The 23,400-nt window shown below is 39.5% G+C and overlaps 1 protein-coding gene across 5 annotated transcripts in view; it reads right to left on the bottom strand.

Moving 5' to 3' along the window:
* The window catches only part of arnt2 (aryl-hydrocarbon receptor nuclear translocator 2), a 151,460-nt gene that overhangs the window by 86,596 nt on the left and 41,464 nt on the right, over positions 1 to 23,400 (bottom strand). For all 5 annotated transcript variants that reach the window (XM_022669504.2, XM_022669503.2, XM_022669507.2 and 2 more), the window contains one exon: positions 5,106 to 5,208. In XM_022669504.2, the coding sequence (XP_022525225.2) occupies positions 5,106 to 5,208 (103 nt within the window). The remainder of the gene's footprint in view (positions 1 to 5,105; positions 5,209 to 23,400) is intronic.

The following is a 23,400-nucleotide window of genomic DNA, read 5'->3' as shown; positions in this document are numbered from 1 at the left end:
GTAGTTTCTAGAATAAAACAAACAATGTTAATTTTACGCAAACATATACTTATAAATAGCAAAATCAGAGAAACTGATTCATAAACTGAATTCTAAAAGATTTCTATAAGTTATGTTCCCACTATTTACAATGGTATGGTTTGTCATCTCATCTACAAGCTTGCGTCTGGTTGCACTTGAACCCCGAAGGAGAAGTTTAAATAAAAGCAAAATAAAGGTTTTAAACCATTTCTTTGTCATCTGTAGTTAAGATTTTTAATAGAGGGGAAAAAAATCCCATATATCTTTAGACCATATCACCCAGTTTTACCTGCTACTTTTGTTTTAAACGAACTAGAAAATTCAGAAGTCCAGACCCAACAAAGCAGGTGTAAAAGCCTCTTTACTGACTTTATTTGAGGAACACACAAAAGAAAGTTCAAACAGAGGTTAAAGGGTCAGAACTCTTACAGTGCTCAATAGTTCCTCAAATACGAGCCACTCTGAGTTTGCAAAAGTCTAGTCTATATATTTTAAGATAACACAGTGTCAACAGTTGCAATAACCACATACTGTAAGCAGGTCTATTAAAAAAATGACTGATGAAGGAAAGCTGCCACGCACAAGTGCAATTTCTTTGGACCTCAATACTGTTATGTTTAAAAAAAAAAACTTTTTGGACATGTATAGTAATATGAACATTTGATCTTGGTACAAGCAGTGGTCATCTCATGCCTTGACTACTGCAATGCAATGCTAATGGGCCTCCCGTTGCCCACTTTGTTAAAGTAGAACTCCGGTGTGAAATTGACTTTAGGTGTAGTAAAACAAGATAAAGAGTACTAAATTTTGTTAAATAGCACACCTCCGCTCTCCAGCAGCTTTTCAAGCTACTTTGAGTCTGGATAACGGTGTAAAAAGCGATTTATCTGCAGGGGCAAAATATGCCCCGTTAAAACCCATTCTAGCCCGTTTGGACAAACTGCACAAAATTGCTGGATCTCGGAAAGCTGTGGGAGAACAGAGGTGGGCTATTCAACAAAGGATAGTACTCATTATCATGTTTCACTACACCAAAAGTCTATTTTAATCCACTTCAGATGGTCCAGAACGTAGCAGTGAGCCTGGCATTCAACCAAACAAAACCAACGGGCACATGTCACTCTGCTGCTCATTGAGCTCCATTGGCTACCAGTTGCTGCTTGTATCAAATTCAAACAGCTCCTTCCTACCTGCACTCACTCCTGAAGGCTTACGCTACCTCCCGGCCGCTGCACTCCTCCAATGAACGCCGCCTCGCTTTACCAAACATTCACACAAAGCAATCCAGACTGTTCTCATACAGAGTTCCCCAATGGTGGAACAAACTACCTTCCACTACCAGATCAGGAGAATCTCTCGCTATCTTTAATAAACACCTGAAGACAGAGCTCTTCAAAGAGCACTTACTCTCCTAACACCTCTAACTAACTAACTACTTTCTACTACCAGATCAGGAGAATCTCTCGCCATCTTTAATAAACTCCTGAAGACAGAGCTCTTCAAAGAGCACTTACTCTCCTAACACCTCTAACAAACTAACTACTTTCTACTACCAGATCAGGAGAATCTCTCGCCATCTTTAATAATAAACTCCTGAAGACAGAGCTCTTCAAAGAGCACTTACTCTCCTAACACCTCTAACAAACTAACTACTTTCTACTACCAGATCAGGAGAATCTCTCGCCATCTTTAATAATAAACTCCTGAAGACAGAGCTCTTCAAAGAGCACCTACTCTCCTAACACCTCTCTAACTACTAAACTAACTACTTCTAGCCTCCTTTCCTCCTTTATCTCACTATTCTTCTTTGGCCTCCTTTAGGCCCTGTGAAAAAAAATGCTTTTGTCTTGTCTTCTATTGTTATTGAATCCGTTGATTTGCACTCATTTTTATTTCTCTTCTGAAAACTGTTTATTTGGATGAGTAAAGAGCACTAAGGGTGGAGCATTAGCATTAGCATTAGCGGCTAACTGCTCCAGCAGTGCTAGCTAGGGCTAGAAGCAGGCTACAGGCCGATAATATTCCCCTGTGAACGAGGAAATAGTGATCGCAGTCATTGGGTAATGCTAATACTACTCCAGCAGTGCTAGCCAAAGTTAGGAGGAGGCTAGGGACTGATAATACTCCCCTCTGAATGGGGAAATAGCAAGAGCGGAGAATGGCTAATGCTAATGGTACTCCGGTAGTACTAGTCGGGGTTAGGAGCAGACTACAGGCCGATAACAACCCCCCTCTGAATGGGGAAATAGCGGTTAGCGACTAATTCTAACACTGCTCCAGCCCTGATGCCGTAGAACTAAACTGAAACTGAATAACTGAATAAATCTAAAATTTAATAGAGTGGATTTACCACTTCTTATATCCTGACTGGTAAAATGCATACATAAGGTGCACTGGATTATAAGGCACACTGATGTTTTATGTGAAAATGAAAGGATTTTAAGTGTGCCTTATGTGTGAAAAATACGGTAATTAAGGTCCAGCAGTACTTAACTGAAATAAAATATCTTAAATGAAGATAAACCCACCCCCTACTTATAACCATCTACCAGTCTCTAATACTGACTGAGTAAATACTGACTAAAAAGTGTTTTCCACTTCTTTCAGCTGTGTGATGCTCCTTCTTTAAAAAGTGTTTTACACTCCTCTATGCAGAATTCTTTCAGCTGTGTGATTCTCCTTCTTTAAAAAGTGTTTCCCACTCCTCTATGCAGAATTCTTTCAGCTGTGTGATTCTCCTTCTTTAAAAAGTGTTTCCCACTCCTCTATGCAGAATTCTTTCAGCTGTGTGATTCTATTTCTTTAAAAAGTGTTTCCCACTCCTCTATGCAGAATTCTTTCAGCTGTGTGATGCTCCTTCTTTAAAAAGTGTTTCCCACTCCTCTATGCAGAATTCTTTCAACTGTGTGATGCTCCTTCTTTAAAAAGTGTTTCCCACTCCTCTACGCAGAATTCTTTCATCTGTGTGATGCTCCTTCTTTAAAAAGTGTTTCCCACTCCTCTACGCAGAATTCTTTCAGCTGTGTGATTCTCCTTCTTTAAAAAGTGTTTCCCACTCCTCTATGCAGAATTCTCTCAGCTGTGTGATGCTCCTTCTTTAAAAAAGTGTTTCCCACTCCTCTATGCAGAATTCTTTCAGCTGTGTGATGCTCCACATATTTCTCAGGCACTCTCTAATAAGGTGAAAAACCACATCGAACAAGCACAGTCATCTTCCAAGCTGCTGTGGGTTCTTGTACGAAAATGCCGTGTTTGGCTTGCACTAAACATCCATTGATACTCGGAAAACACACACACACAAAGGTTCAAACTGAGGTTAAAAGGCTCAACGATTCATCAAATAGAATCTTCAACATACTTCTGAATCTAGTTCCTCATCTTTTCCTAAAGATGAGGAACTGAGAAATGCAACTCAACATGACTCCACCATTTTTAAGTCATGTCAAGTGCACAAGCAGATTCCAAAAGAAAAAAAAAAGCCAGAATCAGATTCCACTTAATGCAGGTCTCATTCTGGGGTTGAGCCACATATTTTACTCTGAATTTTGTCTATTTTAGTCCATGTTTTAAGATAAGAGTGTAGCACACAGTTCCAAAAAAAAACATATCAGCAAGTCTGTTAAATGTTACTAATGAGTAATCATGGCAACACATGTAGTGTAGCTTGTAGTGAACATCAGTATATTACCTAAAACCACTGTAAAGGCACAACTATTCGGTTGAGTTTTTATAAAATTTGATTACAGCGGCAGTTCCTATTACTTTGTTTCTAAACTGAAAGCAGAAGCATTTCTTAGTGGAGAAGAATATGGATAAAATATCGTAAAATATGGTACTAGTGTGCTGGAACGACCATCCCTGCTAAGCCTTATATATTCATTCTATAAACTGGGTTGTCGGGTCCCTTTTCGCAGAAGTACCTCTGGCCGTGTCACGCATCTTTACGTACTTATGTCACACGTACAGCCTCTGAAGAAGGATCCGGCTCAGTTTTACTGAACGCGAGCAGCTGGTGGAGCAATGGAGACTTCAGAAGAAGAAACTCAGAGCTCAGAATCTCATTCACTCATATTAAAACCAAAGAAACGAAAGAGTGAACATAACCTGGAATCAGATTCATCCGCTTTAAAGGAGACCGCATCACACCCGCCCAGTTTAAAATGATTCTTCCGCACGCTCGGTGCAATCACCCATTCTCACCAGAGAGGGCTCTAAATCCCAAAAATAACAGACATCAGTTTAAAAAAAAAAAGAGCCCCACTAAATATTGTCTTTCTTGTGTATTGCAATATATTAAATCATAACCTTTGTATTGAGACAGAGATCATATTGCCAGGTTCTTGCGAAAACAAACCCAAGATGTGATGTCAAGAATGCATGAAGTTATAGAAATATTTTTAAATTGTAGTTTAATTGTTTAGTTATAATTAATTACGAATTTCAAAAACACATCCAGTATGCAAATCGATTGTGCCAGAAGCCAATAGAAAAGAAGTGGTCAATGGATTAAACTCACTGTTTGAATGCATATGTTGCCACAAATATTCACAGAACTCAAAGTATTTGAATAATGTTTGGAAATATCCAATTTTGCATAAAACATACTTTTTTTACTTGAGTTCTTTAAGTTTACTTGATTTTAGCTGACTCCACCCTCAACTCATATTTGAAAAATGCTTTAAAAAAAAAAAAAAAAAAAGGGCTGTATGGTTATTGGCAGCTTGAGAGAGGCACTGGGTGATGTATAGGTTTAGGGGTGGGGCATGAGAAACAGCTTATTGGGTTGAGCAGTGTGCTTCTGGTAGCGGTGACACGCAGGTGGTTGAACATCAATAGGGGGCAGGATTACTGTTTGACTGATTTGCATACTGTGCAAATGACCACAATCAACGTGTTTTTAAAAGGTTAGGAAAAGTTTATAGAAATGCAGGACTGGTATGTTTCACAACGTCAAAGAAACAAATTTCAGCTATTAAAGAGAAAAATATGATTTAGGGTTTAGTGCTTATTTAATAGTTCCCCAATTGAACTAGCAATTTAGTGATTAAACGATAGAGCGATAAAATAAAAAAAATGTACTGTACCTCATTCTGCAAATGAAGGAGCGCCTGGAGCCCATACACATCCTCATAGAGGACTGCTGCCCCTCCTTCTTCACCGTCCCCGTCTTCAGATCCAGGATTCGACCTACAGTGCAAACACACAAAACAAAAGACTCAGGAAACCTTACAAATATGAATTAAAAGCAGTGTAATACAGTGTAATACAGTGTATACCAGTTATTTATTCATGTCATTCATTAATTTGCTCCTCACTAAAAAATTGAATAGAACTGTACTAGTGCATCTCCAAAATTAAAATATAAATATAAAAGTTACTTTATTTTAGTAATTCAGTTTAAAATGTGTATATTATAAATACAGCACTGGAAAAAAAATAAGAGATCACTTTAGTGTCTGAATCAGTTTCTCTGGTTTTGCTATTTATAGGTATATGTTTAAGTAAAATGACATTGTTGTTTTATTTTATAAACTACAGACAACATTCAGACCTTAAATAACGCAAATAAAACACAAGTTCAGAAGAGTTCAGAAATCAATTTGGTGGAATAACCCTGGTTTTTAATCACAGTTTTCATGCATCTTGGCATCATGTTCTCCTCCATCAGTCTTACACACTGCTTTTGAATAACTTTATGCCTTTACTCCTGGTGAAAAAAAATTAAGCAGTTCAGTTTGGTTTGATGGCTTGTGATCATCCATCTCGATCTTCCTCTTGATTATATTCCAGAGGTTTTTAACTTGGTAAAATTAAAGAAACTCATCGTTTTTAAGTGGTCTCTCTTTTTTCAGAGCTGTATTTTATATTATTATGTATTACACACAGAGTGATCTATTTCAAGTGTTTATTTATTTTATTGTTGGTGATTATAGCTTACAGCTAATGAAAACCCAAAACTCAGTATCTCAGAAAATTAGAATATTTTATAAGACCAATTGATACTTTTGGCAGTGTGGGCAGTGTGCCAAATACTGCTGGAAAATGAAATCCAACTGACTTTGACTTTGGACTTGATATAACAAAGTGGATCAACACCAGCAGATGACATGTCTCTCTAAACCATCACTGATCATCAGTAAATTTTACATTTCATTTGTAAATCAAGGGAGCAGAGTCTGGAGGAAGAGTGGAGAGACACACAGTCCAAGCTGCTTGAGGTCTAGTGTGAAGTTTCTACAATCAGTGATGGTTTGGAGAGTCATGTCATCTGCTGGTGTTGATCCACTGTGTTCTATCATCAAGTCTAAAGTCGGTATATTGTATTTTCAAAAGTAGCGTGTCTGTGCTAACTTCAGAAAAACAAAAAAAACAAACCATTACCATAATATGATCCATATTGTGCATTTTAAAAAGTATGACTTCAAATATGTTCTGTTTTTCGCCAACCTTATAAAAGAGCCACGTCTCGGTCATAACATCATAATGTCTGAGGTTTGTGGTTCTTTACTAGCTTCTCGTACAATCAAATATATCCCATATTAAAGCCATATTAAAGCCATTTCCAGTACATTTAAAAAGCCCAACATGTCTCCTGGCCAGTACAGCAGTCACAGGGTGAATCACTGATACAGATAGCTGCAAGACAGCAGCAGCAAGCGATGATCTAACCCTAAAGTCATGTGCATAAACAAATTAGCTAAAAAGGCCAAAATAAGGGAATGTGGTAAAAAGAGAGGACTGGAGACTGATCTGCAGACAGCTGTCAGAGCCCCCGGGGGGGTACATTAGACCCCGTTACAGTCTTTCCATATTAAAGCACTGACGCCAACACCTCTGGAAGCACTTGGTCCAACGATGACGATGTGACGACCTGTCAATGACCCGCTAAAACAACCCAGATTTGAAGGGAAATCGGCAGTTAAGTGGTTTATTTATCGTTAGTCATCGATGTGAACGATGTGAACATCAAACAGCTCTACATAGAAGGGTATTATTTCTTTATTTCACATTTTTGCACTATTTAAAAAAAAAGAGCTTATCTGGAGCATATGGATGGTGACGAACAATAGCACTGACAAAAAGGAGCTGATTTTATTTTTTGCATTTTTTTTAAAACATTGCTACAGCCATGACTCTTAAACCATTCCTCCGAGACTGAGACCCCCATATGGTCCCCATTTTAGCTTAGAATTGAAGTAAAGACCTGGGTACTCTAGAGAGTTCCTTGAGACTTGGAGCGCCATGTAGAACAGCACCACCAAAGAAAAAGCTAATGCTAGCCAAGTCCTGCTGGAAAAGGAAATCCGCCTCTCCATTAAAGTTTTCAACAGAGGGAAACATGAAATGCTGTAAGATTTTAGACTCGATAGAACACCAGTGGACCAACACCAGCAGATGACATGTCTCTCCAAACCATCACTGATTGTAGAAACTTCACACTAGACCTCAAGAAGTTTGGACTGTGTGTCTCTCCACTCTTCCTCCAGACTCTGATCCCTTGATTTACAAATGAAATGCAAAATTTACTGATGATCAGTGATGGTTTGGAGAGACATGTCATCTGCTGGTGTTGATCCACTGTGTTCTATATTTAGTTCAAAGTCAGTGCAGTGTTTTTCCAGAAAATCTTACAGCACTTCATGCTTCCCTCTGCTGCTAACAGCTTTTATGGAGATGCGGATTTCATTTTCCAGCAGGATTTGGCACACTGCCCACACTGCTGCCAAAAGTACAAACTGGTCTTATATAATAGTCTAATATTCTGAGATACTGATTGTTGGGTCTGATTGTCTGCAAGACATAATAATCAACAATTTCAACAGTTTCAGTTGTTTCAGAATGACTGAAATAAAGTAATCTTTCAATGATATTCAATTTTTTTGCAGAAACCATGAGAGAAAATGGATTGCTTATCAATGAAAAAGTACATAATAAGCAGTCAATGTCAAGTTAACACACACTAATAAAACAATGGTCAATTCCAGTTCATCTTTGGGAAAACAAAACAATGACTATTGCAAAACCAATAGGATTAAAAAGGAATTTTCCACAATATTCTGCCAAAACATTTTTTTCAAAACCCTGGGTGAACCCTGCAAACTCCAATGACTTTGACCTCTTCACTCCTCTGTTCCTGAACTGGACTTGACTTCAACAGGTTACGAACCTTCTGGGATCTTCTGAGCTGTGGTTTTTGCGCAGATTTCAATAAACACAAAAACATTAGCGCTTATCGCGAAACTGCCTTGCTCTGAGAATGCTCTGGAGATGACTTTCGTCCAGGTTACACAGAGAAACGAAAGGACGTGTTATCTTAGGAGATGGGGCCGCATGCAGAGCGAGACCAGGCCCAAGAATTCCAGGAACGTCCAGAAGCCCAGGAAGAAAAGTAGAGGGCGTAGGGTTCGCCGTAAACGAAAGCAGACGTCTCCGATTTGACATTTTGACTTAGTTTGGAGTTGATTTCCCCAAATGAATGAGACGACGTTGAGCATAAACAAACAACTGCAACAACTGCTATTGTGCAATGCTAACCGCTCTCTAACGTCTCCCCACTCGTCTCCTCATTTGTCTCGTTAGGGATGACCTCATGGGCAAAACCGCAAGAGCTGAACGTCGACTGTCGCTCTAAACTGCAGCAGAAAACATTAAACATGACGTGGGAAGTTACGGTAAATTTGGGCGATCACCGCTCACCCCTTCCTTTTGTTTGGAGTGGGATGAGTAAGCAGCGCCGGCCATGTTTACAATATTCCAACGCGCCAGCTTGTTAGTTTAGGACCTAGTCCACGTCGGAACGTCCGGAGAACACCGTTCCCAAGGAAGAGTCGCTGCAGGTGGAGTTTGCTTTGGAGTGGCTTCCCTCTAACCCTCCTGCTAGAAGAGATCCTGGCAAGAGAGAGGGAGGGAAAACGAGGAGAAGGAGTGAGAAAGAGGGGGAGAAAAGACTACAAGCGAGAGGCGAGGCATTGGCTGAACCTGCGCAACCTCTTGCTGGACATCACGCAGTCATCGTGACCTCCTGACCACTTCAGATTCTCCAGTTACTGGATCAGAGATCGCCTGGCAGAGGAAGCCAGCTCCTTTTACAGGCTGAAGGCAAAGCGATTACGATTAAAGCAGAATTTTCCGGAGAACCCCTTCCTGAGAGATGCTCAGATATTTTAGAGAGCACACACTTGATTAGGTGCAAACTTTACCCTCGCTAAACATGACCTACTAAGCCTTTAAACGGCAGGATTAGTTTTATTCTAAAGGTTTCGCCTGAATTTGTAGAGATGGCAATGATCTGACCCAGTATGAGCATCCAATTTCCATCCAAAGTTGAAGAAATTGTAACTGAGAATACTGGATATTTATTGGGGAAATAATGACAATTCCTTATTATGAATCAGTAGCAGGTCCAGCTTAAAATATCTTGCTTAATTTCTTGCCTGTAATTCTGCGATGACCGTTGGCACTATAAGTGAGTGTTGGCCATGCTGCTTGCCATCAGCAGCCGGAGTCAGAGAGAGGCACAATTGGCCTTGTTCACTCCGTGTGGGTAGATGGTTCTATCCCTATTAGAACCATTAGTACGCTCTGATTTTGACGGATTGCTATTTTAAGGGCGCACCTACCTGCACATATCCAATGCTTCTCAGCAGAGAAAACTGACCTGCTTATTTACACTTGTACATTCCGTTCGCTGTTGATGTAAAAGTTTGCATAGTCGTAAAAACAACTAGCATGCACTATGGGTTTGTACACTGCTGAGTGTCCATGTGTGTGCAACAAGTGGGGGGTTGTGCCTGTCTTGACAATTCACTGCCAAGATATCAATGCACGTCTGACAGTTGTCTGACGTCTGTCTAGGTTGTATTCTGTCGTGGGCACACCTGTGTTTTCCGTTGCGAAGATAGCAATACACCAGAGATTTCTGCACAGGCAACTCTGGATAATGTCCAAACCTGATTTTACAGACGTCTTCCAAAGTTTATCTGTAAAATTGGTTTAAAAAACATGAAGCACTGGTCATATTGGTGGTTAGTCAGTAGAAAAAAAAATTGAACGCATTAACATTCATCAATTGGGTATCAGAGGCCTGATGCAGCCCCTGACTGGTTCTGAATCTCCAGTTATTAGCTTGTTTGAACACTCTGATGTAGCCAGGCCTGCCAGACCCAGGTGACCGAGACCCAGCACTGGAGAAGATGTCCAATCAAAGCCCATCAAGGCTTCTGAGAAGAAAGAGGAACCTCTGCCACTCGAGAATGCAGCTAGGCATCTATTCCACTCATTAGCATCTCCGCCAGCAGAAATGCGGCGTACCCTCCACTCCAGTAGCGCTTCCCGGCATGTGCGAGACATCTTTATGGACAAGCGGACACCCCGCGCTTGACTGGCACACAGGCCTCTATTGTCTTTCCCCAGCTCTGTGCACAAGTGGATCATTATTATTCAAGAAAGGGCCGGAGCCGTGAAAACAGCAAATATCCCCGGGCCCAAACAACGGCCAAGCCAAATATTTAGGCAGCAGTCGCCTTCCACACGAGAGGAGCAGATGAAAGGACAGGGGAATAACAGCATCCTTTAAGGGAGGAAAGCTAAACAAGAAAAAAGAGGAAGGGAATTAACAAAATACATCAGATTCATCTTCATTAGCCAAGTCCTTTTTGAAAAAAGCAACAGCACAACAAGACAAACTCCTTATTAGAAAGAACAAAGAAGAACAAGAAGAAGTCGTGCCTGGAGAATAGTCTGAGGGACCAACTTTTTCCCCCCTATACTGGTGTGCCAAAAAAGTCATGGCTTTAGGACACCCATACTTACTACCGAAGTTTACCATTAGTTAATCCACAGCAACATGCGTATACCAAGAATGTCATAAGCTCTATTCGGATGGGACTAGTTTCTCAGGGGGTCCTGGGGTAATTTTGTCTTTTATGGGGGTCCTCTGTGATACTGTTCCCATCCGGGACGACCATGTATTAGTTTTTCTCCTGAGACGTCCTTCGAAAAAGATACAGGCTCAATTACCTATTGTTTTTCACTGGACTCCGTAGTCCTCTGGTAATTTTATTCCCATCTGCACTCACATCACTGAGTTTCGACACCTCGCGTTTAATAAAATAGCTTTTTGTCCACAGCCATGCACTGGATGTTTCTTTCCAAATGGTTGTTTAAGAAATGAGAAGCAACACATTGCATCAGTTGGGGTTAAATAACTTGTTGCCAGCTAAAAGATAATCGCCCATACATAATGATCCAATAGAAGGCTTGTACCCATTTGCTTATTTAAACCCAAGTAACTACATTTTTTTTTTCTTTGGACAGGCAGTGTACATTTTAAAAAATATTTATAGTCATGTTTATAATGCCTTACAAACGCATTATAATGAGTTAAGAGCATGCTTATAAAGTCTGAGAGATGTACCGTTCATAGAAAGTGTTCCCAAACTGATTTTTAAATATTGCAGAAAAGTTTACTTTAATAACTTTTTATGATTATAATTTTTCCCTTTTTCATAACTTAAATATTCGCTTGCCACTGACTTCAAGACTAGCCCAAAACAAGATCCACCCAACACCATGCTTCACAGCAGGGGTGGGCAATATTATATCGTATACAATATATCGTGACACAGAAATATCATGATATTAAAAATCCATATCGTGATAATAGGGCTGTTCTGTCTTAAAAGTAGTCTATTATTTACTGTGAAGCTTTAGGTGTATTTATTGTATAATTATTTTAGTTTGCAGTTTATATGCATGCACTAAATATTCTGCAATATTATTTGCTGCATTCTATTATTTTATAATATATTATTTATTTTGCCACATTATGATTATACTGTTATACTATTGTACTATATTCCTGAAATGAATGAATTATTTTAGTTTTCCTATATCGCCAAGTATATCGTTATCACAAAAATACCCTGAAATATCGTGATATTATTTTAGAGCCATATCGCCCACCCCTACTTCACAGTTGTTTTTAAATGAAAGTGGGAAAGAGTGGGTAAGAATAGAACACAGAACTCTTTCAGGACAACAATATTGTATGTGGATGAATGATTATACTGGTCTCTGTTTGAAATATGAATAGGAATGGGAATATCCAGGCTCATGAAGGAGGGATGACTGGGTTAAAGTACAGGTACTAAATAAGTGGGGTATTGTACCCCTTTTCTAGTATCGGTATACCTGGAAACACTACTTTAGAAGTACAGTAATCAGCATTTCAGCCCCACAGTTCAGAGTCTGAAGCCTAAAAGGTGCTGAAGGCATGAACGTATAGGGTGGTACACCATTAAGGTGACATTTGTACGGTGTGATGGATGATGACTGAGACTCCAGTGATCATTTCAGCACCATTCCTCACGCTGGAGAGAAGGTACCGTTAGCTAGCAGGAGGGCCCAAATCACTCTTAATCAATTATGCATGCAAGGCCAATACATAACATTCCCCCACCGAAGGCACATTAGCAAAAGAGAAGGAGAGGAAAAAAAACTCCCTTGGCTGCTTCGTTTTATCATGGAAAAATATGAGGTTATCAAAACCTCATCAAGAACACTACAATATTTTATCTGGACTTACTAGAGAAACAGCATGACTGGGAAAAATGGAATGAGAAAGGTCACATTTTTTTCTTTTTTTTTGGATTTTATAAGTCCATTACAGCTGATTAAAAGCATTTCAGCTGGAAAGTGAAATATCTCTGTTATATATGTTTAAGATGATAGATGAGATGAGTAAAATGAACATTGTTGTTTTATTCTATAACCTACGGAGAACATTTCTCCCAAATTCCAAATAAAAATATTGTCATTTAGAGCATTTATTTGCTGAAAATGAGAAATGGCTGAAACAACAAAAAAGATGCAGAGCTTTCAGACCTCAAATAATGCAAAGAAAACAAATTCATAAAGTTTTAAGAGTTTTAAGAGTTCAGAAATCAAGATTTGGTGGAATAACTCTGGTTTTTAAATCACAGTTTTCATGCACCGTGGCATCATGTTCTCCTCCACCAGTCTTATACACTGCTTTTGGATAACTTTATGCTGCTTTACTCCTGGTGCAAAAATTCAAGCAGTTCAGTTTGGTTTGATGGCTTATGATCATCCATCTTCCTCTTGATTATATTCCAGAGGTTTTCAATTTGGTAAAATCAAAGAAACTCATCATTTTTAAGTGGTCTCTTATTTTTTTCAGAGCTGTGTCTCCTTGACAAGAATTGATATGAGCAGTTTCCAAAATGTCGGATATCAAAAAAGTGCTCAAAAGTTCAACACAATGGGCAAGGGGCAACGTTTATTGCTATCTTACACAACACCAACAGTCTACTGTGAGAAGACAATTCAACACTGAGTCTAAAACGATGTTAAGCTGCTCAAGAAGCTGCTCTTACTGATAAAAGCAACACACATCAAACAGAAAATTGAAGAAGCTGCCCCCATTCTCAAAACACCTGGTCAAAACTGACCAACCCACAATCCAGACCTCAACATCATTGAATATGTTTGGAAGGACATTGGAAAAAGGCAAAATGCTTTCTGCTTCCTTCTATCTAAGACTGAACTTCGGAGGTGTGGGAAAATGTTCTCGCAGATTTAGTTTGAACTCCCCCACCACCATGTTTAACAGATAAGTAGGTTTGTTTTGGTCAGAAGGTGTAGAAAACAAAAGTGATTCTTCTAAAAAGAATGAAAGCCCAGAGACACCCACAACACAAAAAATCTAAAATTAGATTCAGAATAGGGCTGGGCAAAAAGTGCAAAATCTATATTACAGTATATTTAGGTCAATACAATATAATTTGGATAATGATATGTACAGTTGTGGTCAAAAGTTTACATACACTTGTAAAAAAACATAATGTTATGGCTGTCTTGAGTTTTCAATAAGTTCTACAACTCTTATTTTTCTGTGATAGAGTGATCGGAACACATACATGTTTGTCACAAAAAACAGTCATAAAATTTGGTTCTTTCATAAATTTATTATGGGTCTGCTGAAAATGTCACCAAATCTGCTGGGTCAAAAATATACATACAGCAACATTAGTATTTGGTTACATGTCCCTTGGCCATTTTCACGGCAACTAGGCGCTTTTGGTAGCCATCCACAAGCTCATGGCAAGCTTCAGGTCGAATGTTTGACCACTCTTCTTGACAGAATTGGTGCAGTTCAGCTAAATGTGATGGTTTTCTTGCATGAACCCGTTTCTTTAGCACTGTCCACATGTTCTCAATGGGGTTTAAGTCAGGACTTTGGGAAGGCCATTCTAAAACCTTAATTCTAGCCTGGTTTAGCCATTCCTTTACCACTTTTGATGTGTGTTTTGGGTCATTGTCTTGTTGGAACACCCAACTGCGCCCAAGACCCAACCTTCGGGCTGATGGTTTTAAGTTTTCCTGCAGAATTTGGAGGTAATCCTCCTTCTTCATTATCCCATTTACTTTCTGCAAAGAACCAGTTCCACTGGCAGCAAAACATCCCCAGGGCATAATACTACCACCACCATGCTTGACAGTAGGCATGGTGTTCCTGGGATTAAAGGCCTCACCTTTTCTCCTCCAAACATATTGCTGGGTGTTGTGGCCAAACAGCTCCATTTTTGTTTCGTCTGACCAGAGAACTTTCCTCCAGAAGGTTTTATCTTTGTCCATGTGATCAGCAGCAAACTTCAGCCGAGTCTTAAGGTGCCTTTTCTGGAGCAAGGGCTTCTTTCTTGCACGGCAGCCTCTCAGTCCATGGCGATGTAAAACACGCTTGACTGTGGAGACTGACACCTGTGTTCCATCAGCTTCCAAATCCTTGCAGACCTGCTTCTTGGTGATTCTTGGTTGACTCTTGACCATCCTGACCAATCTCCTCTCGGCAGCATGTGATAGCTTGCGTTTTCTTCCTGATCGTGGCAGTGACACAACTGTTCCATGCACTTTATACTTGCGTATAATTGTCTGCACAGTTGCTCTTGGGACCTGTAGCTGCTTTGAAATGGCTCCAAGTGACTTCCCTGACTTGTTCAAGTCAATAATTCGCTTTTTCAGATCCACACTGAGTTCCTTTGACTTTCCCATTGTAGCTTTTGTAGCTGAGTCTAATCACTGGGTCAAATGAGCCCTATTTAAATGGGCTCATGAGAAGTCAACAGCTGTAGTCAATCAGAATCACTTACAAGAAGTGAAGAGGCCATGACATGAAGCTAATTTGATTGACACAACTCGCTACATCACCAAAATTGACAAATTTTGTTGCTGTATGTATATTTTTGACCCAGCAGATTTGGTGACATTTTCAGCAGACCCATAATAAATTTATGAAAGAACCAAATTTTATGACTGTTTTTTGTGACAAACATGTATGTGTTCCGATCACTCTATCACAGAAAAATAAGAGTTGTAGAACTTATTGAAAACTCAAGACAGCCATAACATTATGTTTTTTTACAAGTGTATGTAAACTTTTGACCACAACTGTATATAACAGTATAAAACACTGAGACAAGTCAAGACCAAGACACATTTAAGACCAGGACACATTCAAGACCAAAACCAGGACACATTGAGTCCATGTCAAGAACAAGATCAGGTCACATTCAAGACCAAGACCAGGTCACATAGAGTCCATGTCAAGACCAAGACAAGGACACACCGAGTCCAAGTCAAGACCAAGACCACGAAAGATTCAAGACAAAGACCAGGATACATTTAAAACCAAGACCAGGTCACATTAAGTCCATGTGAAGACCAGGTCACAATGAGTCCAAGTCAAGACCAAGACCAGGAAACAATGAGTCCAAGTCAAGACCAAGACACATTCAAGACCAGGACGCATTCAAAACCAGGACGCATTCAAGACCAGGACCAGGTCACATTAAGTTCATGTCTAGATCAAGACCAAGACACATTGAGCCCATGTCAAGACCAGGTCACATTAAATTCAAATCAAGACCAAGGCCAGGACACACCCAACACCAGGACGCATTCAAGACCAAGACCAGGTCACATTGAGTCCAAGTAAAGACCAAGAAATACTGAGTCCAAGTCAAGACCAAGACTTTGAGCAGTCAACTATGAGTCAAGAGCAAGAACCAAGAAGTGGCAAAGACCAGGACAAAACTTATACAAGATTATATATTTTTTAAATAACTGAACTCTTAAAACTTCATGTATAAAAGTGAAAAAAAAAGACCAGACAAAAAACAGAACTTGCACTTAATGGCATTTTTAACTGAGGAAAAAAGCACACTCATAACCATCAGTTATTGGTATTCAAAATTATATTTGATAACCCTCAAAGCAACAGGAGGACATCTACTCTCATGTCCCATTTTAATTTAACCTTACAGCGACAACTGGGCCACCAGAAACAATCCCCTTCAAACATAATCAACTGTGACAATGGGAGCACTTCCATTTGGCAGAGGGGCAGGATTTTCAGAAACGTGAACGGACTCACCGCAGCCTGGTCAAAAAAAAAACATAACCGAAGCCAAAAAACATGTTGACTTTTGTTTCAGGCAGTTCCAGTAATTGAATTTCACAGTGGGTGCCCATCTCCAATCTCAGCATCAAATGAAATTAGTCAGCCTTCACGCCATTTCAGGACATCTCTGATGCTCAGGCTAGTATCACAAAGATTGCGCATTCTACATTACACCACACTTCCCAGATATTCTCTCTCTCTCTCTCTCTCTCTCTCTCTCTCTCTCTCTCTCTCTCTCTCTCTCTCCGATGCCAGGAAAACTATACTGAGATAACTGTACACAGCCAAAGCTCTACCTGTTCCCTTACTAAAAAAAATATATATATAAAAAAACAATTTTGAGCAGGTACTGTGATTGTGTGCCTCCATACAAACACTAAAAAATAAATAAAATACTACAGATGAAATCAGGGTTGATCTCACAATTTTTAAAGGATGGGAAACAGGTGGAAATGATCCACATCACCAATGAGTCATATTTCTATGAGTGAGAGAACTGTTCAGGCATCGTGAGAGGCAGTAAGCTGAGCCATGAGCTGGTGGCTGGTAGGCTAGGGAAACGGGCAGATCTGCTACTTTCATCCACGCTACATTTTCCTCCAAATTGTTGACAAACAGTCATTGGGTAGGGGTGGGCGATATGGCTCTAAAATAATATCACGATATTTCAGGGTATTTTTGCGATAACGATATACTTGGCGATATAGGAAAACTAAAATAATTCATTTCAGGAATATAGTATAATAGTATAACAGTATAATCATAATGTGGCAAAATAAATAATATAGCATAAAATAATATAATGCAGCAAATAATATTGCAGAATATTTAGTGCATGCATATAAACTGCAGACTAAAACAATTATACAATAAATACACCTAAAGCTTCACAGTAAATAATATATTACTTTTAAGACAGAACAGCCCTATTTTCACAATATGGATTTTTAATATCATGATATTTCTGTGTCACGATATATTGTATACGATATAATATTGCCCACCCCTATCACTGGGCTGAAGACTCTTGCTCTCTCTCTCTCTCTCTCTCTCTCTCTCTCTCTCTCTTATTTTTGCTCTGCCGCTCGCTTTCTCATCCATGCTTTAATTTCTTTTAAACTGTCGACAGTCGCTGTGCTGAAGACTCACTCTCTCTCACGCCCTCTTTCTCTCTTACACGCTTTCAATCTTGCTCGCCTGCTCTACCATCTACGCTTCATTTTCCTCCAAACTGTCGACAAACTGTCACTGTGCTGAAAAATCATTTCTCTCTCGCTTTCTCTTTCACCTGCTTTGCTCTTGCTTTCTCGCTTGCCTGCTCTCTCATTTATGCTTGCTTTCCCTCCAAACGGTCACTGCTGAAGACTCTCGCTCTCTTTCTCACTTTCTCATCCGTTCTTGTTCTCTCTCCCCCTTTCATGCCTGCTCTCTCATCCACAATTCATATTCCTTTAAACTGTCGACAAACAGTTACTGTGCTGAAGACTCTCACGGTCTCTCTCGCTCTTACCTGCTCTTAACCTCTCGCCTGCTCTCTCATTTGCGCTTAATTTGCCACCAAGCAGTCTATACATACCAGTCACTGTGTTGAAGACTTTTGCTCTCTCTCTCACTCTCTCTCTTTTACCTGCTTTCGCTCTTGCTTTCTTGCTCACCTGTTCTCTCATCCACGCTTCATTTTCCTCCAAACTGTCAACAAACCACCACTGCGCTGAAGACTCTCGCTCTTTCTCGCATCTCTCACCCGCTCTTGCTCTCTCGCCTGCTCTCTCATTCGCGCTTCATTTTTTCACCAAGAAGTCTATACAAACCAGTCACTGTGCTGAAGACTCTCACTCTTTCTCGCATCTCTCACCCGCTCTTGCTCTCTCGCTTGATTTCTCATTCGCGCTTCCTTTTCCATCAAGCAGTCTATACAAACCAGTCACTGTGCTGAAGACTCTCGCTCTTTCTCGCATCTCTCACCCGCTCTTGCTCTCTCGCTTGATTTCTCATTCGCGCTTCCTTTTCCATCAAGCAGTCTATACAAACCACCACTGCGCTGAAGACTCTCGCTCTTTCTCGCATCTCTCACCCGCTCTTGCTCTCTCGCCTGCTCTCTCATTCGTGCTTCATTTTTTCACCAAGAAGTCTATACAAACCAGTCACTGTGCTGAAGACTCTCGCTCTTTCTCGCATCTCTCACCCGCTCTTGCTCTCTCGCCTGCTCTCTCATTCGCGCTTCATTTTTTCACCAAGCAGTCTATACAAACCAGTCACTGTGCTGAAGACTTTTGCTCTGTCTCTCACTCTCTCTCTTTTACCTGCTTTCGCTCTTGCTTTCTTGTTCACCTGTTCTCTCATCCACTCTCATGGTCTCTCTCACATCTCACCCGTTCGTGTCATCGATCACTCTCAATTTTTTTTTTTACAATTAAAAAAAAAACATTATACAAAGAAAGAAAACGCTTTGAATGAGAAGAGGTGTGTCCAAACTTTTGACAGCTACTGTATTTCAATATACAGTACAAACTAATTAAACTGTAAATAACTGTAAATAAATTAATTAATAAATATATTTTTAAATGTATTTATTTACATGAGTTTTGTATGTTTGGTCATGTATTGAATAGACATGTGTGTTGAACATCGTGTTCCTAGTGGAACGCTCTCTAACGCTAATGCAAATGCAGTGTTCATATTATGGCATTTTCCCACACTAAGGCTGTTCATTCTTAATGGAACCTCTGTTTTCCCGCCCTGCGTTGACCTCATGCTGTGCTGACCTTCAAACAGCAGGGTATTTTCTGCAGTCTTGTCGCTGCGGAATATCAAAATGTCCTTTCGTCTGTGTTTCTTTAATCATAAAAGAGTCAGTTAAAACTCAGGTTGGGAGTGTCTGCATTGGCCTGCGTGTTGCGCTTCCTTTGCTTCAAGAAAGCCCAATAATATTTACTGTATTTTTCACACTATATGGTGCACTGGATTATAAGGCACACTATGCGACACAAGTAAGGAACAGGGGTGTCGCCATGTTTCTCTTCTAATTGGTGGGTGATGGTGGTGGGGTAATTAAGTAAGCTAAGCTAAGTAAACAAAAGTGTAATTCTTAAAAAAAAACATTTTCTTTTAAAGTCAAACGAGTGCTGAGTATTAATCTACACACACTCTACTTCTCTCCTGAAAACTGTTTATTTGGGTGAGTGAAGCGTTCCGTTTATTTACATTAAGCTTAGATTTCCAGATTTCCACTAAGGCTGGGTGCAGCAGCATTAGCATTAGTGGCTACCCACTAGCACTAGCCATAGTTAGCGCTAGTAAATGCCACCCGACAGTGTTACACTGAGGAACCCTGAGTGCTCCAGTAAGCCAGGGTGATGAAAGCTAGCTGTTCATCCAATCTTCCTTGTTTTAAAGGAGAACTCTGGTGGAAAAACTGACTTCTGGTGTAGTAAAACATGATAATGAGTATTAACCTTTGTTGGATAGCTCATCTCCTCTCTCCCGCAGCTTTCTTATATGCAGAATTTTTTTTTACAGTTTGTCCAAACATGCTTTAGAATGGATGATATGGGGCATGGATGATATGGGGCATGGATGCACTATTATCCAGGCTCAAAGTAGCCCCACACCTCATTGGTAGAATCCGGACAGCCCTGATATTTAAAACATGGCATTACTAACTTTAAAAGTGCACAAGGAGGTTAATAAAAAAAACGCTGTTTACAACCTATACCCTAACCAAATCTCCGCGCGCTGCCATCTTAAGGTAAAGGTAAAAGATGGCGGCACCCGGAAATTAGGTTAGCAGAGTGGCTTTACTGCCCCTTACATCCTGACTGGTAGAATTCATACATAAGGCACACTGAAGTTTTTGGAGAAAATTCAAGGATTTTAGGTGCACCTTATGGCTGATAATGTGTGTAAGAATGCAAGTTTCGAATCGCTATGCTTATTTGTTCTGTGTGGGCATCCATACTAGGGCTGGCCCGAATAGCGTTTTTTGAGCTCCGGATATTCGGCACTGATTCGAAGCGAATATTCGAATATTCGTTTTTAAAAAAAGAGGTAAAAAAAGAGGTAAAAAAAAAAAAGAAAATCACGGCCCCCTTAAGACATATTCACCCCGGATTTTTGGTGTTTTTATCCCGGATTTTTGTTTTTCACCCCATATTTTTTCTGTGTTTTTAGCCCAGATTTCTTTGTGTTTTCATCCCGGAATTTCTGCTGCCGCACACCGCGTCTTATCTGCTGCGTAAGAATAAATAAAGAAAATAAATGATGTAATTACTATTATTATTAGAAAAATAACAAACAAAAATAAACCCAAAATGTTGACAAAAATATAGTCTAACGAATAAAAAAAAATAAGAAACGAAAAACTCCACAGGACCAAAGAAAATTACTAAGACATGTAATACTGAAAAAAAAACGGAAAAAACAAATACGCGTCTGGGGATAAAAATTAAACAAACCAAACAACACTCAAAGAAATAAATGTATATATAAACAAAACAAAAGAATGGACAAAAACAACAATCCGTTAAAAAAACTCATTTAAATCCATTAAAAAACTCATTTAAAACAATCACAGGCTTTTTGCGCAGAATAATAAAAGTTTCGGTTAGTTTCAGTTTCAAATCATGAAAACAGCTCACCAAAACCTCAACCTATCCTTTATATTTGACAATATTTGATTAACTTACAGGTCCTTACTTATTTTTATTTAACTGAACTGAGTTGTAAATTATTTATAGCCTCGCGCTGAATTCATCTCCCGCTGCGAAAGAGAGAGAGAGAGAGAGGCGCAGCGCATTTTGCCTGATTTTAATTAACAGTACATTTGTTGGCTTTAGTAAGTTTAATAACATTAATTTTAGTATACTTGTCAGATCTTATTTATAAAAACTTTTTTTAGAAGACAGAGGTTATTCTGCGCGCAATGCCGCGCCGCTGCGCCAAGCACCACTTTGCGTGCCTGACATTTCAGAGTGCTGGACGAGATTTTAATTCATGAATTAATATATTTAATATTTTAATAAATTTGCCCTGGTGATAAGAAACGAATGCTAACATATAGCTTTATATTTCTGTGTATTTCAAATGTTTTAAGTTTTATGTAATTGACGGGCAGCACCACGCGCCAGATTGACAATGTGCTTTATTTTTCAGATATAAAAGTGAAATTCAGTTAAATAATAGCAAAGTTAACTAAAATAAATTTATGTTCAGTCAAAGTTATTTTCTCTTTTAATTTTCCATTTCAAAACTCCAGCATTTGAGTGAGAATAAGCATCTGTTGAAATTTTTAAACAGCAGAATGCCTAGTTACAGTTATTTAGTCTGTGTACTAAACATAAATATAAATCCTTATAACTGACAGAAATAAATATAACTAATAATAATTTATAGTTACAGTGCAGATTTTTAAGTATATATATTTTTTCATAGTTGATTGCTGAAGGCTCTGGGTGTGGTTTATTTTTATGTGGTAAAGATGTGATGGTATGGAGTATTTTGGAGCGCAGGGTGAGCAATCGCGCTAAGCTTTTTTCCGCCGCCAAGATAGAAACACGCCAGAAATTTACCTCAACACACATCATTTCCAGACCACCACGCCCATCGGTGTTAATATATTCCAAAGTCCAACGCTATTTTAAGGACGCGTGCAAGGCCTAAAAATAGACTGTTGACGGGTGGCAAAGCGCCACGCTACACGCCTTGCGTGGGGTGTATGATAGGGCTCTTTGTCTGTATGCGCAAAGTTTAAAAAAAGTTCATTCAGCTGCTAAAGTAACGTGCAGTAACGGAGTGTCGAAAATGGTAACGGCGTTATAGTTACAGTCATAGTAATTAGTTAGATTACTCCTTACTGAAAAAAGTAACGGCGTTAGTAACGCCGTTTATTTTAACGCCATTACTCCCAACACTGTCGTCTGGATTAAACTCCCGCTCCAGCCAATAACAGTTCAGTTCTGTCCCGCACGCAAGATATTCTGACGGGACCCGCGAGAACAGAAGTGGTTAGAGTGAGGTGGAGCTTTGGAAAGTAGAAAAAAAACGAATATCCGAATACCAAAATTAAAAACCGAATACCTACTCAACGAACGAATATCCGAATACCCGAATATTCGGGTCCAGCCCTAATCCATACACTGATAACATCACAAAAACAAGGCAAAACCCTTGTTCACTTCGATGAAGGCATCCTTAGAAGTGTACTTAGTAGTGTCGCGTGATGCACCTTATAATCTGTTGTGCCTTATGTATGAAAATAGACCAGTTCATTGATATTGCGCCTTATAGTCCAAAAAAATACAACAATCAAACTCATATGAATCTAAACTACATCTTTTCATTAAAGCTCTGTAATTTTGGAAGAGAACCCCCACTTTTAATTCTGTGACTAACATACACAGAGCGATGGGGGAGGGGGAGGGCCATCCTACCCATCAATACAGGGAGTGAGGGCAGTTCTATTTTCCCGGACCCCCAGTCAGGACCAGACGTCCCATCACAAGGGATCGAACCTGCGGCTACTGTTAGCTTTTATCATGTTTTATTGCGTTAATATATCTTGTCTTCCTGCTCTGAGTGCAGCTGCGTTCCGATGCTGCTTTATTGGCTTGTGAAAAAGGTCACAATAAACCACAGATTCAGTTTAATCAATATTATTTTCCATGTTTTAGATTGGGTTTTGAGCTGATCTCATTTCCTGAATCCCTGCTTATAACGTGTATGTGCAGTTGGAGTTTGTTTTCTAGACTTCACAGCAGGCCTAGAAGAATAACTATTTTAGTTTGGATAGCATATTGGTCAGAAGTTTTAAGAATACTGTGTTTTTCAGAGCCTAATAAAAAAAAATACTACAAGGAGATAAATTTGGTGTGAAATGGACTTGGGTTGAAGTGAAACATGAT

The sequence above is a fragment of the Astyanax mexicanus genome, chromosome 16, assembly GCF_023375975.1.
Source record: "Astyanax mexicanus isolate ESR-SI-001 chromosome 16, AstMex3_surface, whole genome shotgun sequence".
NCBI classification, from domain to species: domain Eukaryota; kingdom Metazoa; phylum Chordata; class Actinopteri; order Characiformes; family Acestrorhamphidae; genus Astyanax; species Astyanax mexicanus.
This window is presented reverse-complemented; position numbering and strand designations above follow the sequence as displayed.